Source organism: Labrus bergylta, chromosome 13 (genome assembly GCF_963930695.1).
Source record: "Labrus bergylta chromosome 13, fLabBer1.1, whole genome shotgun sequence".
Taxonomy (NCBI): Eukaryota; Metazoa; Chordata; class Actinopteri; order Labriformes; family Labridae; genus Labrus; species Labrus bergylta.
Window position 1 is genome coordinate 28,635,253 of NC_089207.1, and position 20,325 is coordinate 28,655,577.

Here is a 20,325-nt window from a genome sequence, read left to right on the forward strand (position 1 = left end):
CTGGACGGTGATGGATGTGTAAAACAGAGGGATTCAGTGGGCTTGACTTGTGACTGCTCAGAAACAATCTCTACATGTAAACCCTCAAAGACTATATGTTCTTATCTTAGCTGTAGGCTGATTTTATTTTTTACAGAATTAGAGTCAAAGGTCACAAAAAAGTTCTGAGTTATTCACGAAAAAAGCAAACACAAAAGGTGACTTCATAAAAACGTTTGTGCAGCATAAAGCAACTGAACTTGGATTGTATTTTTCTTTTCCAGCAATAAGTAAAACTGCAGTATTGTATTTAGTTGGACTTTTCTGTAACTGCCATAGGATCCAGTGCACCAGTACGCTCCAGCATTTGATTTAGCCAAACAAATCCTGGCACAAAGATTCTCATTTGCATTGAATTTGCACAGCTTCTCCTCCAGATTTAACTAAACCTTTCAAGGGTGCAGTCTTGAGTACTTTATAGTATACTAAAGTAAAGTTAGGACAATAACCTACCTTTAATAATTGATTATGCTGATTATTGTCTTTACAAACTGATTCATTGTTTGGTTATAATAAGTCAAAAGGTGGTGGAAAATAATCCCTACCGCCTCCTTGGGCCCAGAGATTTAAATAAAAGTCTGTTTTCTCTGAAAAAATATTCTATAAACTAGCCTATTAAAGAAAAGGGAAGATATTTATTTATTGTAAGAAAAGATGAATCAGTGTTTAAACCATGGTGCGGCCTATGTGTGAGACTGCATGGATGTAAATGATGTAGAAGTGTCAGCTGACTGAGGTTATTTGATCTGGTCTCAAAGGTGAGCCACCACCCACCCGTCTCCGCCTGCCACTGTGAGTCAAAGAACTTCATCTTCTGGCAAGGTGGGTAACAAACCTCAACAGTGAGAGCTTTTGAAACAGTACCTTCCAGCCTCATTGAGCTTATTTCATTCAGTTTGACTGATTCTTGATATCTTTTTAAATCTTTGTTTTTTTTAGGAGAAATGCAAAGCAGTCACTTTCTGTACTTTGTTGTTCACTTTCAGTTCTTTTACTCTGGTTTGCTTCACAGATATGAGATGGAAAAACAAGTTTTGGGGGAAATCGATGGAGATTTTGCCAATTGGGACCGTTAATCTCATGATTCCGAGGTAACTTTGATGCTTTCAGTTATTAAACCTAAAGCCAGGCATTCAATCACAGGTTAGCAACTTGCCCTAATGCCTAATGCATGTCATATCACAGTTAATGTAATCATCTGGTTTGGCTTTGAAATAGCATGCTTTAGAAGTTGCAGGTCAAAAATACAGACGTTTTTATAATGAAGCAAACTTTTTGTGCAAGTTTGTAGACATTTTAAATTGACTGATTAGAGTTGACAATGAACAATAAAAATCAATTCAAGAGGTGCAGGATAGCGTAGCCGTTATGTCTAGTGTCCTATGTGCAGAGGCTATGTCGTTGTCGCAGCGGCCGTAGGTCTCCCCCCCCCCCATGAATTAACGAGGAGTTCTCAACCTTGTACAATGCCGTCAACAAATCATTTACACAAGCTGAAAAATGAAAAAGCTGCTTGATTAAACTAGAAGATTTGATATAAATCTTTGTATAAATCAACAGACAAATAAAACAGTAAATAAATCTACTCAGATATCTTTGGTGATGCAGAAAGAAGACCTCTCAGATCAGTGGTTATTGTGTATTTCCAGGTTTGGAGATCACTATGAATGGAACAAAGTCACCACATGTGTCCACAACATCCTCAGTGGGCGACGGTGGATCGAACACTACGGGGAGATCACCATCAGAAACACCAAGAGCAGCGCCTGTCTCTGCAAACTCACCTTCGTCAAGGTGGAACATCGACACCGCAATCGTTCTACCGTCATCACCTTGCTATGATTTCATGTGAAGTGTGCCTCTTTAGCAGGGGTGGGTAACCAGGATGCATTTGTCTTTCAGGGGAACTACTGGAGTTCTAATGTGAATGAGGTTCAAGGGTTTGTGATGGACCAAGAAGGGAAAGTGATCAACAGGCTCTTTGGGAAATGGCACGAGGGTCTTTACTGTGGGGTCCCCCCTTCTGCCAAATGCGTCTGGAGGCCGGGTAGGTCCTGGTTCTTCATCCACTGGAGGTTTGAGGGGACGTTTTTGGATAGTTCTCAGTAGTGGTACAACAGATTACGTTTGATGCCCCCCGGCCAAAGGGATCCACAAATCGATAGAAAATATATCAACACTGTGTGGTGCTAAAATGTACTACTGCCAAATCCTTGCTAAAGATTATACTTTAAAATATATTTTTACACATCTTTTTTTGTGGACTTTCACATGAATACAGGTAGTAAAGTGTTGATTTTGATTTGTGTATAGTTTCTTTGTATCAAACGGTCTTTGCCTTTTCTCTCTCTGTGTCTGTTTATCAAGCAGGTATCAACTGTTGTCTGTAGTTGTAAACTCAGCTGAACAAACTCTGTTACAGAGCACTCTGTTCGCTCCAATAACTAAGATATAATCCTTTAACGCGTGTTACCTGGTTGTTGTTTTATGTGACTCTCACGGGCTGCAGGTGCAGCCAGTGTGGAGCTATTACAATCTGCTTAATGAATGGTGTGTGCATTATCAGAATCGGGGTTTATTGCCAAGTACATTTACACATAGAAGGAATTTGACTTGGTGTATTGGTGCTAAACAGTTAAGAAGGAAATAAAGCAGAACTAACAACAACTTAAATAATACAGTATAAGAAGATATTACAATATATAAAATAGAATTTAAAAATGTAAAATAAAAATAAAAATGTACAAAAGGTGTAATGTAGGAGCTGTGCAGTGGACTATGAGACAACATTATACATGTTGTCGTGGCTAGCTGAGGAGTAGAAGTGATATTGTAAAAATCTTATTCTTTTTGGCAGATCTAATCAATGTTGGCAGTGACAAAAATCAGATCATTTTCACTCAATATGTTTTCCTGACCCATGTCAGTGGATATGAAAGGAAGCCCAGTTAGAAATGTTGATGAATTGATTGTGAGATTTTCAGCTTTCTGTTCATGTGTCTTTCCTCTTCAGGCTCCATGCCCACAGACTACGAGCTGTACTACGGCTTCACCAGGTTTGCCATTGAACTGAATGAGCTTTGCCCCGATTTGAAAGATGTCCTGCCTCGTACAGATGCTCGATTCAGGCCCGATCAAAGGTACAGCATCACTAGCATGATGTGCGACCGATTTCTCACAAACAGGAGAGAAAATAAATGCAATAGTATTTCTGTCTCATTAATGTGGATTGATGTGTCCTGCTACTGCTCTGGTGTTATCTGTGCTCTCTGTATGTTTTACAATCTAAAGTGATGTTTGGGTCACACAGGCACCTGGAGGAGGGGAACTTGGAGATAGCTTCATCAGAGAAGCAGCGTATTGAGGATCTGCAGAGAACCAGGAGGAAGTGGAAAGAGGAGAACGAGATCAAACAGGAGCCCCGCTTCTTCAAGTAAACAAGCCGACCAGTAGCTCAATGTGTAAAACAGTGACAGACAGACAGCAGCTGTATATTCATTCTTTAGAGCCAATATGTGAAAAAATGCTGACATTGGTCATTGCTGGTTTACATTATGGATTTCATGAAAACAAGTTTGGGATTACATTTTTAGGCATTACCAGCCCAAAGACATCTGCCTAATTATGACTTTTCTTTTCAGTGTATCAGTCACAAACTGTCTCTTCTGTGTCTTCTCCTCCAGGAAAGTTGTTGATTCCAATCACAGAGAGAGATGGGTCTCCAACAACACATACTGGGAGCTCCGCAAAAACCCCGGCTTCATCAATATGGAGCCTACAGCCAACCTGTGGTAACACACGGGGAACGCTGTGTCCGATATAACCGAAAAGAAATCCGTTACCTATGCACAACAAGGTGTTTGGAGAAACATGTTAACGATCAAAGACGTCTGTGTGCATGGACCGCAGAGCTGACAGACGCTCTGACAGCCAGCAACACTTGTAGAGGTTTTGCGGCACTGCCACAAGGTCATCCATCCATGGAAACATCCTGAAGGGTCGCCTTCATTGTGCTTGTGGAAGCTGGGTTGTCAGGACAACAGTGGTACCACTCCTATGTAGATCTTCCTCAGCTCCTTTGACCTTTGATTATTTCCTTGCCTTAAAAAGACGCCGGAACAAGTCACACGATTTAGAGCTTTTTAGTCGAAGCCATTTGATTTCTGACAGCAGTTTGTGTTAGATTAGTCTCTAATGTAGACGTTTTGATTACCTACGATACAGTGCATGTTTAGAGAGCAGCTTTCACCGGCATTAAGCCACATTTACATTTATGTCATCAATTACTATAGAAGAAAAAAAAAGAGATATTTTTATAAAATATCCTCGACTCAGAATTGAGTGAAATAGCATCATGTGTATTAGCAGATTTTATTTATTTTTTGCCTTTTAATAATGTTGGATCTGAGATAGCAGTGCTCTCTCGGGGAAACCTCTCATTTCAAATTAATCTGGTCTGCAGTAGAGGAAGTGTCCAAACTGTCCACAGATTCATTTTTTAAAGGGTTCTTTCAAAACAGAGCGCTCAGAGTCAATCGTGTGCTGGAAGGAGAACATGAAAATCCTATTCCATTGGTTTGGACATGTGATGCAGGACACACCTACAACTGTTCAGATGTTTTTGTTTTTATTTTTAGACCATCAACACAGATCTGTCTCAGTGTCCAGCTACTCACCATGGAATGATGTGTAAATAGAGGAAGACCCTCAGCAGCCCTGCTGTACTGTCTAATTTTAAACATTGTTACATGAAACCCGCTCCTCTGACTCACATGGTTACATAAATACACACATGACTCTCTCCATATATAGTGGGCACACATCGAGTCTGAATGAATGTGGAGCAGAAAACTACTTTAGTGTCAGTGAAGAAGAGAAGTCTCTCAAACACTGGATGTTGTTGGGGGTCTAAGAAAAGATTGTGTAGTAAATTGTACAGCTTCAAAGTCCTGCTGAGACTCTGTCATGATTTTTCTTGACTTAACAGTAAAGCACGAGATAAACAGTCACATCCCATAAGTACAAGGCTGAACACTTATCTACACGTGAAACACAAATCCAAATATGTCATTATTTTAGGAATACCAGGAACTGAATCAATGGTTATTACTTTGTCCAAATAATAATTTATTCCCCTCAGTGTCCAAAAGAGTTAAATTGTTTCTTTGCTCTGACAAATAACCAAAAAATTGGACCATAAATTAAAGTGTAATAAAGAAAAGTAACATTTCTCACAGCTGTATAGAACTTTGGGTTATTAATGAGCTAAATTATTCCTTATAATATTAACTGGAATACACTTCTTTTGATTGATAAATAACTGTTTAGTATGCCTGCATTCCCATGAGTCACTCAGCCATGATTATGCTGAGATTCCAATTTGAAACATGAGAGCCACCTACAGGTTGTTACCTGTAAATGCAGTTTCAGGACGCTGAAGGTTGTGCGTCATAAGAAATGTGAAAACCAAACCAGTTAGTGCAGTAAAAAACGAAACTGTCCTGAAATGAAAATGAGTTTGATTCCTCAGAGACTTTACTGCTATAATCAGTTACATTTATGCATTTTTTTTTTATTTATTGCAAAGCTAATTAGCTTTAATGTTTTTTAACATCATGTGTCCCCACTTTATGTTACAGACTAACAAAACATAACCCCTAAAAACAACAACATGGTATCCTCCTCATTCAGTCAGGACTGCAGGGCGAGGACACCCGGGTAGAAAAACAGTGAATATAAATATTCATCTTATGTGCACTGTTCATATGGTACTGTAGATAACAAACCAAAAAGATAGTAGTGCTTTGCATCCATACCCTTTTGTTTGTAATGTACTCTTGTTATTTTAACCCCACTCAATGCTACAAATCAGCATCCGTATCACTTGCTGTGCCTTAATGCATTTACTAATGCCTCACCAACACACACTGATAAGAACTCGTACACCACACGTCATTAAGTCTCCACACGCCTACAGATGATAACTAGATCTAAAAAAATTAAAAAAGAGTTCAGGATTTAACTGAGGTTAAAATGTCTTGGCTTAACATTTAGAGGGAGATGTCTTTGACTTGAGAAGATAAAAAAAAGAAGAGGTTTATTTGACAGTAAAATGCTTGCAGTGTGAAAGATGTTGTGCACTGCTCTGCTTCTCCAACATCACTGTAAATACAGCACACTTAGAAGATGGGCCACTACTACAAAAGCTGGCTCCGATTCTCCCTCCTACATGAGTTTAACAAGAATCACAACAACTGCGTGTGGAGGTCGAGGCCAGGTTTTGTCAGTCAGTCTGTAGTTGTAGTAAAACACCTCCTCATGCTTTCTTCATCCATTGTTCTGCCTGCATGTCTAGACAACTTAGCCTGCCAATGAATGTTGCAGATGCCTTACAAAGAAAAAAAAAGGTTTTTGGTTTTCTCAATTGGGCTCTCGTGTAGTTTTTTTTTGGTTTTGTTTCTCGCACTGACATGCATCACTAAGCACCGTGTCAGCTCAATTATTTCAGATCTTTTCCAAATGGAGACCTTCTAAAGTGCAATTTTAACAAAGTACATATCTTTCCATGAACACTGTACACTGCTGCTATATAGTGCTTGTTCTAATAAAACTGTAAAACTCTACTAATGACGAGTGTGTGGTTATTATGGAGAAGACGAGGCTCATAAATCAACAGCATGACATTTCCCTGTAAACAAGACTATCAAGAAAACTTTGTCATTTAATATCATTAAAGTGGAAAGAGTCTTTATATATCTCTGTCTGAAATCAAACTAAACATAGAAATCACACTTTTTCATCAAAGGAGGTTTAAGGGACTTTTGCAGACATAATTACAAATAACTAATAAATTACTGATATAAAGAATATTCATTTTTTTGTCCATCAAACATCTGATCAATGAACTCTATTATTGCTTTTTCACATCTTATTACTAGAAGATGCTTTAAAGAGGGAATGTTACTTTAAACTAAACGTGGTTTATTCCTCTTTGGCCGCACTAATAATGGACATTATACAACAGTCAGTTCCAAACAAGCAATCTGATTGGTCTAGAGGCATTCCATAAAGGTTGTTTGTAGATGACATCACGTCGTTATCATCAATAAAACCTTTACATTATTTTAACTCTAAACAGTTACAGCCGAACGTGTTTTTCTCTATCAGGCTTGGTCTTCAATTTTCTCCTCTACTGTCTGCTTGTATAACTGAAATCAATATCACACGAGAGGGACATCAGCACTATCTGTGATTATCTTCACCCAGTCACAGCAGAGCTGATATTCAGTTCAACATCACTCCCTCTCTTGTGATGCATTGCTTAAACACTGACGATGCTTAGAACAAACGTGCTTAATTTATAGAAAAGTATTCTGATTGAAATCACAATGAAAGGCAGAAAATAACTTGTTTAAATAGAATTAAAAAGCGGTTCAAATCAATGTGTTTTTCTTTGAATATATTTCTTACATCCTATTGTGCGTATCGGCATGTGTTTCTCGTGTCTCATTTAGCCACATTAATCAAGAGTGAATGAACCAGTACACAGTCCCTGATGTAATTACCTTTCTACTAATACAGCGGGATGAATTGATGGCTGTCAGGTGGTCAGCTCCCACGACATTTCATTCAATAACACTGTAAAGAGCTCCTGAAGGCAACGCTGCAATCTGTTCTCTCCACACTATGATCATTAACAGAGACATACACTCGTTGACATTTAGTGTTATTGTTTATTTTCCTGCTTCTTTCTCGAGCTCTTTGCTGCTTTCCATCGGGGTTCAGTTCATACAGCGGACAGTTCCTTTATTAAATTCAACACAAGCTACTATGAGGCACACTGCAAAACATGGCAACAGAGGAATGTGGATATGAAGTGAGCAGGGTGGATCTCTTTGGAGAGTCAAGCAGATAAAGACAGAAGGAGTTGAACTGGAGATTTGCATAATGGAAGAGGGAAGAGTGGACGTAGAAAAAATAAATATTGTTTATTAAATAAATACACTGTTTCAAATCCATTTCAGGCGACTTTTGTTTACTTCAAAGATGGAAAGTAAGGAAGATATCCATGAAGTTGATTAAAAGTTTAGGATCTTCTATTTCCTCTCAAAGACAGTTTGCTGCTGCATGGATTAAGTGGAATAAAAAAATAAATTAAGTCGACTGGAATCTAAAACAAACAACACCCTTATTTATTAAAAAAGAGGCATACAATCCCAAAAAGCAAACAAACAAACAAACATTTAAAGAGCTGAGCTCAAACTATGCATATCAAAGGTTCAGGAGGAGATGCTTCATGATGCGTACTGATGGATTCCTACTTCAAAGACACTCTCTAGTTTGCTTAAATATTTCATCATTTGTATTAATACATGATGGTATGACCTGGAAACAAAGACTTGATGTATTTGCTTCATAGTGAATGTTTGTCTCTTCACATCCACTGCTCTAAAGCTGCCTGATTCAAGTAAATATACTGCTGTGGAGCATGATCCTCTTTGTGATACACATTATTATAAAAAATATACCTTAACCTCTTATCATCCACGGGACAGGAAGACGAGTGTGAAGATCACCTTGACGTCAGCTGTTGTTTAGGTGAAGCAGATGTGGACTGTGGTTATTTCTCTTTACTTGATGGAGGCCATGATCTTGATGTACTGGAGCGCGCTGTGTGCCGCGTCATTGTGGGCGTTGCTACAGGAAATGCCTGTGCCGTGACAAACAGTGAGCGGGGAGGTGGACAGCTCTGCCAGGCACTGATACTGTCCGTTCACCGTCAGCTCATCTAATTAAAACAAAACAACAACAACGTTTAGTTTAAAACCTGACACGACCATCAAATACATAAGTTTGTTCTTTGGGTCCTCTAGTCTGTTGAGATCTGTCATTACTGAGGATGATCATGTACCTTTAAACTTTTGGTTTGTTGATTTTGGCGACCCCTGTTGACAAAGCAGTACATCTCTCCTCGTTGCTGATTTTGTGATGAAACCAGTTTTTTTTTTGTTTTTTTTTTACAATTATCTCATAATTATTACCCTTTTCACAGCCAAATGTTTCCCTCTTTAAGAATATTTTGTGCGGTGGAAATTAAAAACAATTTGCAGCAAATCATAGAAACACATTTAATAACTGTCATCTTTATTTATTCTTAGTTCTGCTTAAAGTACATCTTTAAATATCAGAGGAAAGACTAACTGAGCCTCTTGTCATTAAAAGAATCATTATGTGCCTAATGATTAGTCTGCACCACACGGACGGAGGCTGGAGTCCACCAAGCAGACGGATTAAGTTCAAATCCGACCTGTGGAGGGGCGCTCGTGGCCCAATGGTTATTGTATGGAGGCTGTAGTCCTCGAAGCGGGCAGCCCAGGTTCAAATCCCACCTACTAATCCCAACTCTATCCACTGTCCTATCTCTACAATAAAGGCACAAAAAGCCCAAAATTAAATCTTAAAAATAAAAAATATCCGACCTGTGGCTTCTTTCCTGAGTGTCGTTCCCACTTCCTCTCTCTCATGAGGCACATTTACGCTTTTTGGGTTTTTTGTTATAAATAAAGATTTATGTATTATTTTTTCCATCACACTGGGATAGATCTATAATCATTTTTAAAACACAGTCATGAGACATCAGACGTTTTCCCTTGGAACAAACGAGGGATGCGAGCGACCATAAGCAGAATGGAATGCAGCCTGTGTGAGTGTGCTTTGCTCACCGATGTCGAAGTATGTGACCTCGAAGCCCTGCTCCTTGGCTAACTCCAACATCATCTGAATGTAGTCAGTGTTAGGAATGCTCAGCGGGTTTCTCCTCAGCAGAGTTATCTTCTCTGCTTGGGAATTTCTTAAGTTCTCAAATCGAACACTGGGCTGAGGACTCTAAAAAATAAAAAAAAAGGAAATAGAACACAAAATCTTTTACATGTTTCAAAGACTTTGAATATCAGAAATGTTGCAGCTGCCTGTGAGAACTATGTGACATACCCATGTGATTTCAGAACAGCCTGACAGACTCTGAAGCTTTTCCACCATTTTCTCTGCAGCTGCCTTCTTTGCGGCCTTTTTGGAATTTCCAACAGCTGTCAAATCAGAGGACGGAGATTAAGAGCAGGATGAATAACGGAGGGCTGATACACTTTACAAGACATTTTAGAAACACGCTCACACCTTTCTCTGTCAGTGACTCCATTCGACAGGTTACAGTGAATTCTCTCTTGTGTGGAGGACCAGACTCCTTTAGAACCGTGTATTCAGGAAGACGCCATCCTCTCTGCAAAGCTAACTCCTGAAAAATAACAGACCATGTATGAAGACAAAAGGAAGAGGACAGGGGAAATAGATGATAGAATACTAACTGTGAATATAAAAAGCCAAATATTTCACTACAGCTGAGTGAGTCTATAAAATGGAAATAAGCCTTTTCTATAGAGGCAGAAATCTTCAATGAAAGGAAACACATGAGAACACACAGAGGTGTACACACCTGCAGCACCCCCACAGAGTTAGGATGGTTGTTTGTTTCTACTGCCACACCGTTACTCTCAGACTTCACGGGAACGTTCCTGTTGGGATTTAGAGGAATGACTTTAAAGCTGTTTGACACTCACTAACAGACCATCAAGTAACATGTTGATTGTATTTTTGTAGGACTGCATTTGTAAAACCTTCAATACCAGATCAGGTTTAAAAAAAAAAGATGGAGGACATTGCCAATCTGCAAACTATTTTCTTAGTGATCTCAGACGTCAAAAATACTGATCACAACTTTTCAAAGAACGTGTTTTTTTAAATGTCAGTTCGACCTCACAAAAAGTCTTCTTAGATAAAATGTATTTTAAAATGTTTTATTGTGAAATAAATTCAAATGATTGAAAGTCCTGTTTAATCAACATTATGTCAGCTCTACTCACACTTCTCCAGCATCTATGTTCAGAATCTTCAGGGCAGCCTCTGCAGCCTGGTGTTTAGCAGCCTTTTTACTGGGACCCTGACCTGGAACAAGATACAGTTTGGTTTATTACATTACAAACGATATAAAACATTACCTCCAGCACTGTAATCAAAAGTCCCTTCACCTCCCAGAATAGCCAAAGAATGCTTGTACTACAATGACATTTCACAAGGAGTTTGGTTCAAGAAAGTTAAGGTTCATTCAGGATATTACTAAAATGGAAATACAGAAAATGATAGGGGATATTCTTGCTGTAAGACATTTGAATGTGTTTAATACTTGATTACTTCTGATCACCTCAACACTGAAGGTGTCTCATCCTCTTCTCAGGACCTGAAATGCTCTATCCCTGAGATGCCTTGGCTACAAAGAAACCATATACTGAATATAAATATATTCAAGAGTATCTGCTGTTGTGCAACTCAAACAACTGATAATGTATCTACACTCCTGCACTTTAACATGTATATCTTTGATTGCACAGCCACAAATTTGCACAGCTCTGGAGAACCCTCTATATGTTATTACATATGTACTATCATCACTGTTTTTGTAAACTTACATCTCTTACCTCCAGCAAGTATTTTAACATTCAGTTGACAAGCCTGAATAAATGTTGTATTTCATTTTTCATTTTTTTAACCAGTAAGAATGTTAAGTTAAATCCTTAATGTATAAATGTCTTCTTGTTCTTATTTTTTTATATATTTTAAGTGCTTATTTGCTTTGTATCTATTCTTATATTGTTTTATTTGCTCTGACAACCTGCTGCTGTAACACCACAATTTCCCAGTTTGGGATCAATAAAGTCATTCTATTCTATTCTGACAATAATTCGAGGGTGATGAATGGTAGGATGCAGGCTGAAGTGGTCTTTCTGGATTATCAGCATGTTATGTTTAGCTCAAATACAAGTCGCTCTCAACACAGCAGGATGGGGCAGTAACTTACCTGTGCAGGTGACGTCTGCCATTTTCACACTGAAGACGAAGCTGGGCTGGTGAGCCTCTCCTTCAGCCTTCTCCATCACATACACAGGAAGGTTCCCACTTTTGGTGCCATATTCATGCAGGATCTGTATTGGTGTCTTTGCAGGGTTTGTCCTCTGCGCTGGATTTGTATCCAGACTGTGTTTATTGAACATACAGGAAATCATCACCATGTTAACTGTTGTGTTTAATGCTGCAAAACAATTATCCTTTCTTACTCACAATGATCATTTTCTGGAGACATACACATACAATATAACGCTTTATACACTCCTTAGCTTATTATTGCATCTCTTAAGTTTCACTTTCCTAAAATCCATCTTCAGTTTCGTTATGTGTCATCTAACTTGATAAACTTTTAAGACTTTCATATTTCCCTTTCTTTCAGTATTAGCACAAACACGTTACATTCTTTAACATGTCATTGTTTAAGGTAATCAAAGGTAGAGAAGAGATGTAACCTCTAACCTGGTGTCAGAGGAGGACTGTAGTGCAGGTGATGGAGAAACCTCTTCAGACATGTTTACGAGCTGCTCTGAGACACTGCGGGTTACTGAAAGATGTCAGACACCACTCTGACTCGATAGATTTAGTTTTTATCATGAATAATATGAACGGCCTAGAAATGCGAAATATTTTTCATTGTAGCCAGGTCGGGGAAATTACCGAATCACATCATATCAACATCCGGGTTACCAGCGGGTCAAGTAATAGCAATGTGTTGGCACCAAAATGTGTTGCGCCACCTCGTGGTGATTTCACCAAACTGTCGACCTCATGAATTAAATCTCCGCTTTCCAATAATTAAATCATCTGATGTTTTTTGATACTATAATGACTATGATTGATAATAATCTGCAATTTAACATGTGGTGTATTAGTTCAAAGACTAAGTATTGTAAATAGTTCTTTTTAAATTGTGAGGAAGAGGCAAAACATGTGTTAACTATATTACATATTTTTCAAGTCGAACACAATCAGATTGCTTGTTATGTTTAAGCAACAGTTCAAAACATGAATTTCAATGTCTTTTTGTCTAATTGGTGGAGATTAAATTAAACGTTGATGCCAATCAGTGGTCATCTCAAGGTGTGGAACAGCTGCATTAAAGACTTAGACTTATGAATGTGATAAAAGGTGCATATACATAACACACAGAATGAATCGAGTTACAAAACACAAACACATTATGAGTACTTTTAAAATGGCAGGCCTTACATTTATTGTTTGTTATTGTCTTGACAATGGACACACATATACATTCACATGTGTTAGAGTAAACCTGCTTGGTAATGGTAACATGAAAATGTGGCTTATATGTACAACATAACATTTTAAAAAGTACATCTAATTTGATAGACATCTTATATAAAATAGTTCATTAAAAATCGTGTAAAATCAATAATATTGTTCCGGCTTTAAATGGAGAGATATATGGACCTTTGGTGAACATTTTGTGTGACATAATAATCTTAATTTTAGAGTCCAGTTTAAAATGTTTTCCAAGATTTAAGAATATCATAGTTCTTTATGAACACATGAGCGTTGTTAAAGATAATACCCAGAAGACTTAAAGCTGAGAATATAATACAAAAACATGAAAGAATCATTTGTTGTGTGAGTTGATCAAACTGGTGAGGCTGGGAGGAGGGGCTTTGGGGATTGGAAAGACCACTTTCTTCCGAAGTGTAAAGGCAGGTTGAGGCATCTGCTTTTTCTGGCCAGTGTTGTCAGTCTTTCTGCTCACATCTGCATTCACCTTTGTCAGGATAGACATGAGGTCGAGTCCCCTGGTACAAACAACAACACAGTGAGATACAATCTATAGTTTAAAGTATCACAGCACCTAGAGAAGAAGCAGTGGCACAACAAAAACTGTCCATTTCAAGTAAAAGTCCTGCATGTAAAACATTAACCTGAGCCTGGTATTGAGGTGTAAGTAACATAATGTACCTGATTAAAATAAAATCGTTACGCACAGTGGACTGTGTAAGTGTATAATATATTATGTATTATATAATTACATTTTTAAAGTGAGGTATTGGTTTTATAATCCTTCATTTTTAAATTTCCCCACATATAGTTGGATGTTTAAAACCATACAAATAAAATAGGACATTTCACTGATACTCAGTACCCTCAGCATGGTATCAAATGAGTAAATAAACAATGTGACTTTCTGACACTCAAAGAGATCACATTATTTAACCATATTGGCTATTTAGTGTCACTTACTTTGGCACCATCTGGATGAGGTTTTGGCACAAAGCCTGAATGAACCATGTGCCATTTGACCTCTCTCTGAAAGACACATAAGAAGGCACAGTGGCCATGGCCAGCAGGAAGTCTGCTTCAGATGGGATGGAGTCATGGCCATCAGACTCGATGTAGACGGGCTCCTGCCGGCTCACGCCCTGACAGGCCTGGATGAAGAACAGCTTGGGTTTTTCTGTCAAAGAGGGGCACTTTGACCCATTGAAAGGTTCCTTCAGCTCGTTCAGAGTTACGGTGAGTCCGTCCACACCGTACACGCCATCCTGCTCGCCGTGGCTCAGCACGCAGCACACCAGACAGTCCACGTCATGGTGGTCTTCTTTGCCAAGGTTCTGAACCAGACACAGCATCTTCTTTCGATCACAGTCCCTCTCTATCACCACATGGAAGGCGAGCCACTCGAACACTTTGGTTAAGCGCTCTGGAAGCACACAGATGATATCTTAAAGAGCCCATATTCTGCCCTTTTTGGGGTTCGTATATTTAATCTATGTACCTACTGTTGTATGTTCACAATAGCTAAAAAAGTGTCTGTTTTCATGTACTGCTCCTCCTTGCTCCCTCTACGCTCTGAGTCCGTCAGCTACACTCTGCTGAGCCCAAACTGTTAGACCCCACGTGGGCCAAGTCTGCTCTGATTGGTCTGCTGATCCGTTCTGTCGTTATTGGTGAGTTGCTCAGCACGCTTCTTGGAAATTTCAACATGAGCTGCTGGGCTTGCCACAACGAGCCAATGGGCTTAGCTCAGTGATCTCACACTGACAATGATGTCGGACTGACACATTTTTATCCAGGGGGGCTAGAACCGAGCGTTACATGCAGCTAATGCTACAGCTAACAGGAGGACGTAGGAGAAGCTGCGTTTCTGCAGACTTTGAATTTTTGCACATAGATGTGCCTAAACATGCACAGGACACATGGAAAACACACTAAAGGGCATATAAAACCAGAAAAAGCATAATATGGGACCTTTAAATCTAGCACCAGTTCAGACACAGCAAGCTAAGAAGCCATGCAGCAGTTTTAATCAGACTTGATCAAACGAAAGTGAACCTTCATCCACCATGGTCCCCTCTCGCATCTGGAGGCGTTGTTTGGATTCAGAGAAGTTGTTGTTGTTTATTATCAAACAGAGTCCTCTCTTCGCTGCAGTCATGGGATATGATCCCAAATCCTTCAGAGATAAACCAAAGTTAAATTCCTTGTGTGTGTAAGCATACCTGGCCAATAAATCTGATTCTGATTCTAATTAGTACAGATATACGTGTAAACCAGATTTTATTATTAAAGGTAATTAAATTCTTGCACGTGTAATTCAAAAATGTCACACACCTCTGTGTTTGTATTTGTAGTTTGAGCAGTCTGTTGTTGAGAGGAGTTCTCGTTTAGTTGAGATGGCGATATTACAGAAGCATCACTTCCCACTGTAGGACAGAAGAAAAAAGATTATTATTTAAGGTGAAGAGAAAGGGACAAAAGTTATACTGAATGGTTAAAAGATGTGACATGTTGTGTCAATAACAGGATAACACGAGAGTCACCGTTGGAGGAGGGGGAGCTGCTTCTTGTAGTGCTTAATCTGCTCAGTGACAGGGACAGATATTCATCTACAACAAATGTTGAGAGAAGAAAGTTCAATTTGAATCCAGGACACTGCCTTTAAACAGGTTTAGAAGGTTACAGTTAAGGCATAGAGACTCACCCACAGACGTGTTGGAAGGACTCATGGTAGACTGGGTGACACAAATAAAGAAATGACAATTTAAGATTCCAACACTTCAAGGTTTTTGTCACATTCTTTGTTTTATAATGGTGGACTGGACTCTCACCTCTGGTAGTGGTGGTGGATCTTTAGGGTACACAAATGATGTTTTCAATAAAGATGCTCATCAGAATTGAAAAAAAAAAAATGCACATTTAATATGAATGCCTCGCGCGTGTATGTGGGTGGATAACTGAACTGTTGTGCATTGGAAAATGTTGGCCACTTGGATGGTATAAAATGATGGTATCTCTATTAGGGGGAACAAATTCTTTGATTAAGTTTTTTAACTGAGTATCCCTTAATTATAAGACTTGACATCATTGCTATGAAGGAAAAATATCTTAAGTTAAGACCTTGACTTTTACAAATATTTCACTGTAACTCCTCCCATTTTAACTTTAAAAAATGATATGTCAAAAACTGTAATTTGTCCATCTATTTGCCTATTTGAGAAAGAGATTTATTAAAACATTACCATACAACACGACAACACTGATGTGTAAAATATTTCAACATTTCAAATCTCAAACTCACCAAGGTGTCGACGTGAACGCGACAACATGTTTATGTTGCATGTTAAATGATGTGCGTCTGCTTACCTGAAAAGTCAGTTGACCTGCACCTCTCAGGATGGGAAAATGGAAGGCACTGATTAAAAAACATTCACAAAAAAGACTTTTTAACAACAACAAAAAACGCAGGTGGAGAATTGGTGGACATCTTTTAGAGGCATTTCAAGCAACATGAAAGAACGAACCTGGTTCTGGTTTGGCTCAGGAGGGCAAGAAATAGATCTGGGTCGGCCTGTTTCTTGAGCAATATGGCTGCTGTGAAGTGATGCTGTTAATAAAAAAACCAAGCAACATTAACAAGATGTACACACAGAGATATGTATAAAAATTAGGTAAGGGTGAAATCTCAATAAAACTTAACAAGAGAGATAAACTGTCACATCTCCTTTACCCAGTGCTTCCTGCCTACTTCCTAAATACAATCCCCACAATGCAACAGTAGCATTTTACTTTTCACACTTTCTTTAAGCTAGAAGATATTGTAAATGTTGGGTTAGTGATGTGTTAGGAAGGACCTGGTGAAGACAAGTCTCCATTGTCTATGTCAACCCCAGCTGTCCTGTTGATAATTTACTTTTGTGTCACTTTGTTATAATTATAATGAAATGTTTTTATTTGCTGTGAGAAGTTCCAGTAGCTTACCCTGCTGTTCTTTGTACCTGTTGATCTCTTTAGTCAATACAGGACAGCATCTCTGAAGCAACTCCTCCAGTAAGTTTAGATTGGTGTCGTTTATGAGGTCCTTGTGCTCCATCTCGAGGAAAACCTCCAGAGTAGTCTGACAAGTTCAGCAAATGTACTGTTAGGTGATGTGATGCATTACAGCAGAAGAATAAAAACACATGTAGGTTTACATTGAACTTAACAAGAATTTGATTTCTATTTCTGATGAACAAAGCATGGTATGACAATGTGGTATTTTGTATGACAAAACCATCTAACTCATACCGTTAAAGAAATGTTTTTCAAACATTATAACAGCGACTGATTAGAGCGACTGCACTCACCACGTTGTCCTCTAGTTGTCTACGAGGAAGCCGTCCTATCAACAAGAACTTTATGTCTTTCAAGTTAGCATCAGTTATATCTTCAGACAGGTTGTAGAGCAGCTTCCTGGTGATACAGAAAGAGAGTCACAACTATATAATGATCTTTTAGTCGAATGTCTTTTTGTTTATAGAAAGACCCTACACACATTCAACACTGCACAGACCCTCCTACTTTCAAATCACTGATCAAAACTCACCTCTTCAAACAAGCTTTCAGTGTATGATTGTGATGTATTTCCTGTTTTCTGTAGTTTTACCTTTATTGTTGTTATCTTTATGATTTGTGTGTAATGTTGCAATGTCTGTTAGTCTGTCCTGTTCTTTCTGTTTTTAACTATTTGTCTTGTCTTTGAGTCTTTGAAAAGCGCTTATAAATAAAATGTATTATTATTATTATTATTATTATTATTATTATTATTATAACAGTTATGAATTGGTACTATACAAATAAAGATTGATTGATTGATTGATTGATTGACTATAATTGACTATAACAACAATCAAACATGGGCGCTCCACCTGTATGAAGAGATGAGGTTCTTGGTTGTAGATTCGGTAAGCCTGAGGTCTCGGATCAGACGTGTGCGTTGAATGATGAGGAGAAGCTCGGTCAGCAGGTGTGGTTTCTCAGCAGAGAGGAGGTCTTGTTCCACCATGCGAGAGAAGAGGTCACTGGCCGACCCCACTGAGGTCACTTTTAGGCCCAGGAGGTCAGTGCAAAGAAATGCTAAAGCTTTCACCTCTTCCTGACTCAGGGCCTTCCCTACATCCAATTGGAGCTTCTGGAAGTCCATTTCTTTTTCTTTCTTTTTTTTGCATAATAATGAGAAACAAGACACAATCAGATATCTGGCTTCTCTATTTCAGACCTGTCTGATGTCTTGTTGTGTTCTGGTACATCAAACCAACAACTACTATGTCTGTGATAACCTTGCATAACATTTTCAAGGAGGGTTTATCACTTTCTTTCCTTTTTCTACATTTTGCAAATGTTTTTTGTACATGTAGAGCCAAAGTTACAAAATAAAATTGTTATAACATATGTAGGCTTATGTAATTTGTTATAAAAGCCTACAGGTCAACGAAGCTAATGACACAGAAGGTGTCTGAATGTGAGCAGTAGCATATTCTCAATAGCCTGACATAAAGCACCACATGATCAATGATAAACCGTAAACTTTCCCCTAACTAACTATTTAATACCAAAATACTTAACTGCTTCATTCAAACCAGTTGACCTACTTTAAAGGTGTGTCGTGCATTGTTACCGTAGACTGTAAATATTAAGACTGTTACCTGAGACCAGTTTTCAGCTGGTGTACCCGCACAGGATATAGGCTATGTTGTCCACTTCAGCATACTCGATTTGTTTCAGATGATTTTAGACTACTTTACCATCCGATCAAATGTTTTTTTTCATAGCTCCAATTTAGCAGATACTTCGCACTTACTTTCAAATGACGTGCTCAAAGGAGGAAGTGTAAATCGAAAGTAAGAGAGGGCCTGCGCGCGGCCTGGGAAAACAACGACTATTAGAGCACGTCACGTGATGGGAGACTCCTACCTGTGTGACGTACATGACTTTATGTGGACAAACCGCATAAAGGGCTGTCACTGGCTGTGAAAACAGGAACAGCTTGTGAATAACCTTTGAGTAAATTTCCCGTCGACATAAAGTCAACTACATCATTAAAATCATATAAGCAGCTTACTTATTAAACCAGGCTCAAATACTTTTGATTCTGGGTCACAAAATAAAGCAGAAGCTACTAAGTTTTACCAGGGGAGGACTCGGCTGTTTGAGGACAGTGAAACATAGGATTGTCCTTAAGGAGCAATATGTAACTGACACTTAGAGCTAAAAATGTCTAAATTCAACACATTTGGAGAGAGCTGTCTCCCCCACCCAAGAATCAATGCACACAAGGGTTGCCATGCCACAGCCATGGAAGCTTCAGTGTTTAGCCAGTTCTGCATCAGTTTTGAAACCTTTCTACGCTCTAACATCTCTCTACTTTACTGTGTTATCTTTAATATGTATACTAGTCTTACAACGTTTCTGGTTGTGAAGCTTATTTAAAAAACCCAAATCAGATCAAAACTTAAAAGGAGGACAACTGGCTGCTGCATCTTTGTCAGAGAAGCCAGCACTTTAACAAAGCATGTTTCCTTCATGTCTGATGATATAGTAAGGTCCTTTTGTAATGAAATTCAGAAGATATCTTACAACAAACAGTGGGAGCTTTTTGTACACACACACTCAGACATGCACACACACATTACTGTTCCGTCTTACCAGCTCTGATGTTAGTATACATTGCTATTGCTCCGCCCCTGTTACAATTCTGTTACTATGTCCAATAGCGGATCAGGAGCAGAACGACTTCACCCCATCATTATGCCTCCAAGTTATAGTTTTGTCTTACAGCAGTAGCATCTATAAATACATGAGGCTATATGTTAATGTTCTTTTTTAAACACACATTGTTTATATTATTGTGTTAACATAATATGTATATGTGCTTGATATCAAGTTTGCATTAATTGAAGATGCTGCATGTCCTGGAAAATATTTTTGATCACACTGGAAAAAAACTGGGCACAAATGTATTGTATGTGTTCAAACGGTTATGACCAAAAACCTGATTCTGAAAAAGTTGATTTATATATAAAACAAATT

The 20,325-nt window shown here is 38.5% G+C and overlaps 3 protein-coding genes across 4 annotated transcripts in view; 1 reads left to right on the forward strand and 2 right to left on the reverse strand.

Annotated features, from left to right (window-relative positions):
• The window catches only part of osbpl6 (oxysterol binding protein-like 6), a 40,901-nt gene extending 34,239 nt beyond the window's left edge, over positions 1 to 6,662 (forward strand). For both annotated transcript variants that reach the window (XM_029277468.2, XM_020634442.2), the window contains 7 exons: positions 798 to 861; positions 1,052 to 1,130; positions 1,689 to 1,833; positions 1,942 to 2,086; positions 3,053 to 3,179; positions 3,350 to 3,472; positions 3,723 to 6,662. In XM_029277468.2, coding sequence (XP_029133301.1) covers positions 798 to 861; positions 1,052 to 1,130; positions 1,689 to 1,833; positions 1,942 to 2,086; positions 3,053 to 3,179; positions 3,350 to 3,472; positions 3,723 to 3,834 — 795 coding nt within the window. In that variant the 3' untranslated portion in view covers positions 3,835 to 6,662. The remainder of the gene's footprint in view (positions 1 to 797; positions 862 to 1,051; positions 1,131 to 1,688; positions 1,834 to 1,941; positions 2,087 to 3,052; positions 3,180 to 3,349; positions 3,473 to 3,722) is intronic.
• Positions 6,663 to 7,752: 1,090 nt separating this feature from the next.
• prkra (protein kinase, interferon-inducible double stranded RNA dependent activator) lies at positions 7,753 to 12,677 on the reverse strand. Its single transcript, XM_020634466.3, has 8 exons — positions 12,454 to 12,677; positions 11,948 to 12,123; positions 10,956 to 11,037; positions 10,529 to 10,607; positions 10,213 to 10,330; positions 10,030 to 10,124; positions 9,762 to 9,924; positions 7,753 to 8,827 (listed from the first exon to the last, which is right to left on the reverse strand). Exons 1-8 carry the CDS (start codon positions 12,504 to 12,506, stop codon positions 8,670 to 8,672), a joined length of 924 nt encoding a protein of 307 aa, XP_020490122.1. The 5' UTR covers positions 12,507 to 12,677; the 3' UTR covers positions 7,753 to 8,669.
• Positions 12,678 to 13,179: 502 nt separating this feature from the next.
• casp10 (caspase 10, apoptosis-related cysteine peptidase) lies at positions 13,180 to 19,147 on the reverse strand. Its single transcript, XM_020634424.3, has 13 exons — positions 18,942 to 19,147; positions 18,165 to 18,451; positions 17,604 to 17,709; positions 17,239 to 17,374; positions 16,782 to 16,864; positions 16,624 to 16,672; positions 16,089 to 16,108; positions 15,962 to 15,992; positions 15,801 to 15,866; positions 15,592 to 15,683; positions 15,313 to 15,433; positions 14,221 to 14,680; positions 13,180 to 13,775 (listed from the first exon to the last, which is right to left on the reverse strand). The coding sequence occupies exons 2-13, from the start codon at positions 18,437 to 18,439 to the stop codon at positions 13,592 to 13,594; spliced, it is 1,623 nt and encodes a 540-aa protein (XP_020490080.2). The 5' UTR covers positions 18,440 to 18,451; positions 18,942 to 19,147; the 3' UTR covers positions 13,180 to 13,591.
• Positions 19,148 to 20,325: the final 1,178 nt, after the last annotated feature.

What these genes read in the sequence shown, in the direction of transcription:
- prkra (XM_020634466.3), bottom strand. Translation starts at nt 12,506, where the DNA reads ATGTCTGAAGAGGTTTCTCCATCACCTGCACTACAGTCCTCCTCTGAC. An exon ending in CAGTCCTCCTCTGACACCAG is followed by an intron (nt 12,124 to 12,453) that starts GTTAGAGGTTAC and finishes CAATAAACACAG; the next exon opens with TCTGGATACAAATCCAGCGC. An exon ending in AACATAGATGCTGGAGAAGT is followed by an intron (nt 10,608 to 10,955) that starts GTGAGTAGAGCT and finishes AAATCCCAACAG; the next exon opens with GAACGTTCCCGTGAAGTCTG.
- casp10 (XM_020634424.3), bottom strand. Translation starts at nt 18,439, where the DNA reads ATGGACTTCCAGAAGCTCCAATTGGATGTAGGGAAGGCCCTGAGTCAG. An exon ending in CTGAGCCAAACCAGAACCAG is followed by an intron (nt 16,673 to 16,781) that starts GTTCGTTCTTTC and finishes TTTTTTAATCAG; the next exon opens with TGCCTTCCATTTTCCCATCC. An exon ending in CAGGTCAACTGACTTTTCAG is followed by an intron (nt 16,109 to 16,623) that starts GTAAGCAGACGC and finishes TGTACCCTAAAG; the next exon opens with ATCCACCACCACTACCAGAG.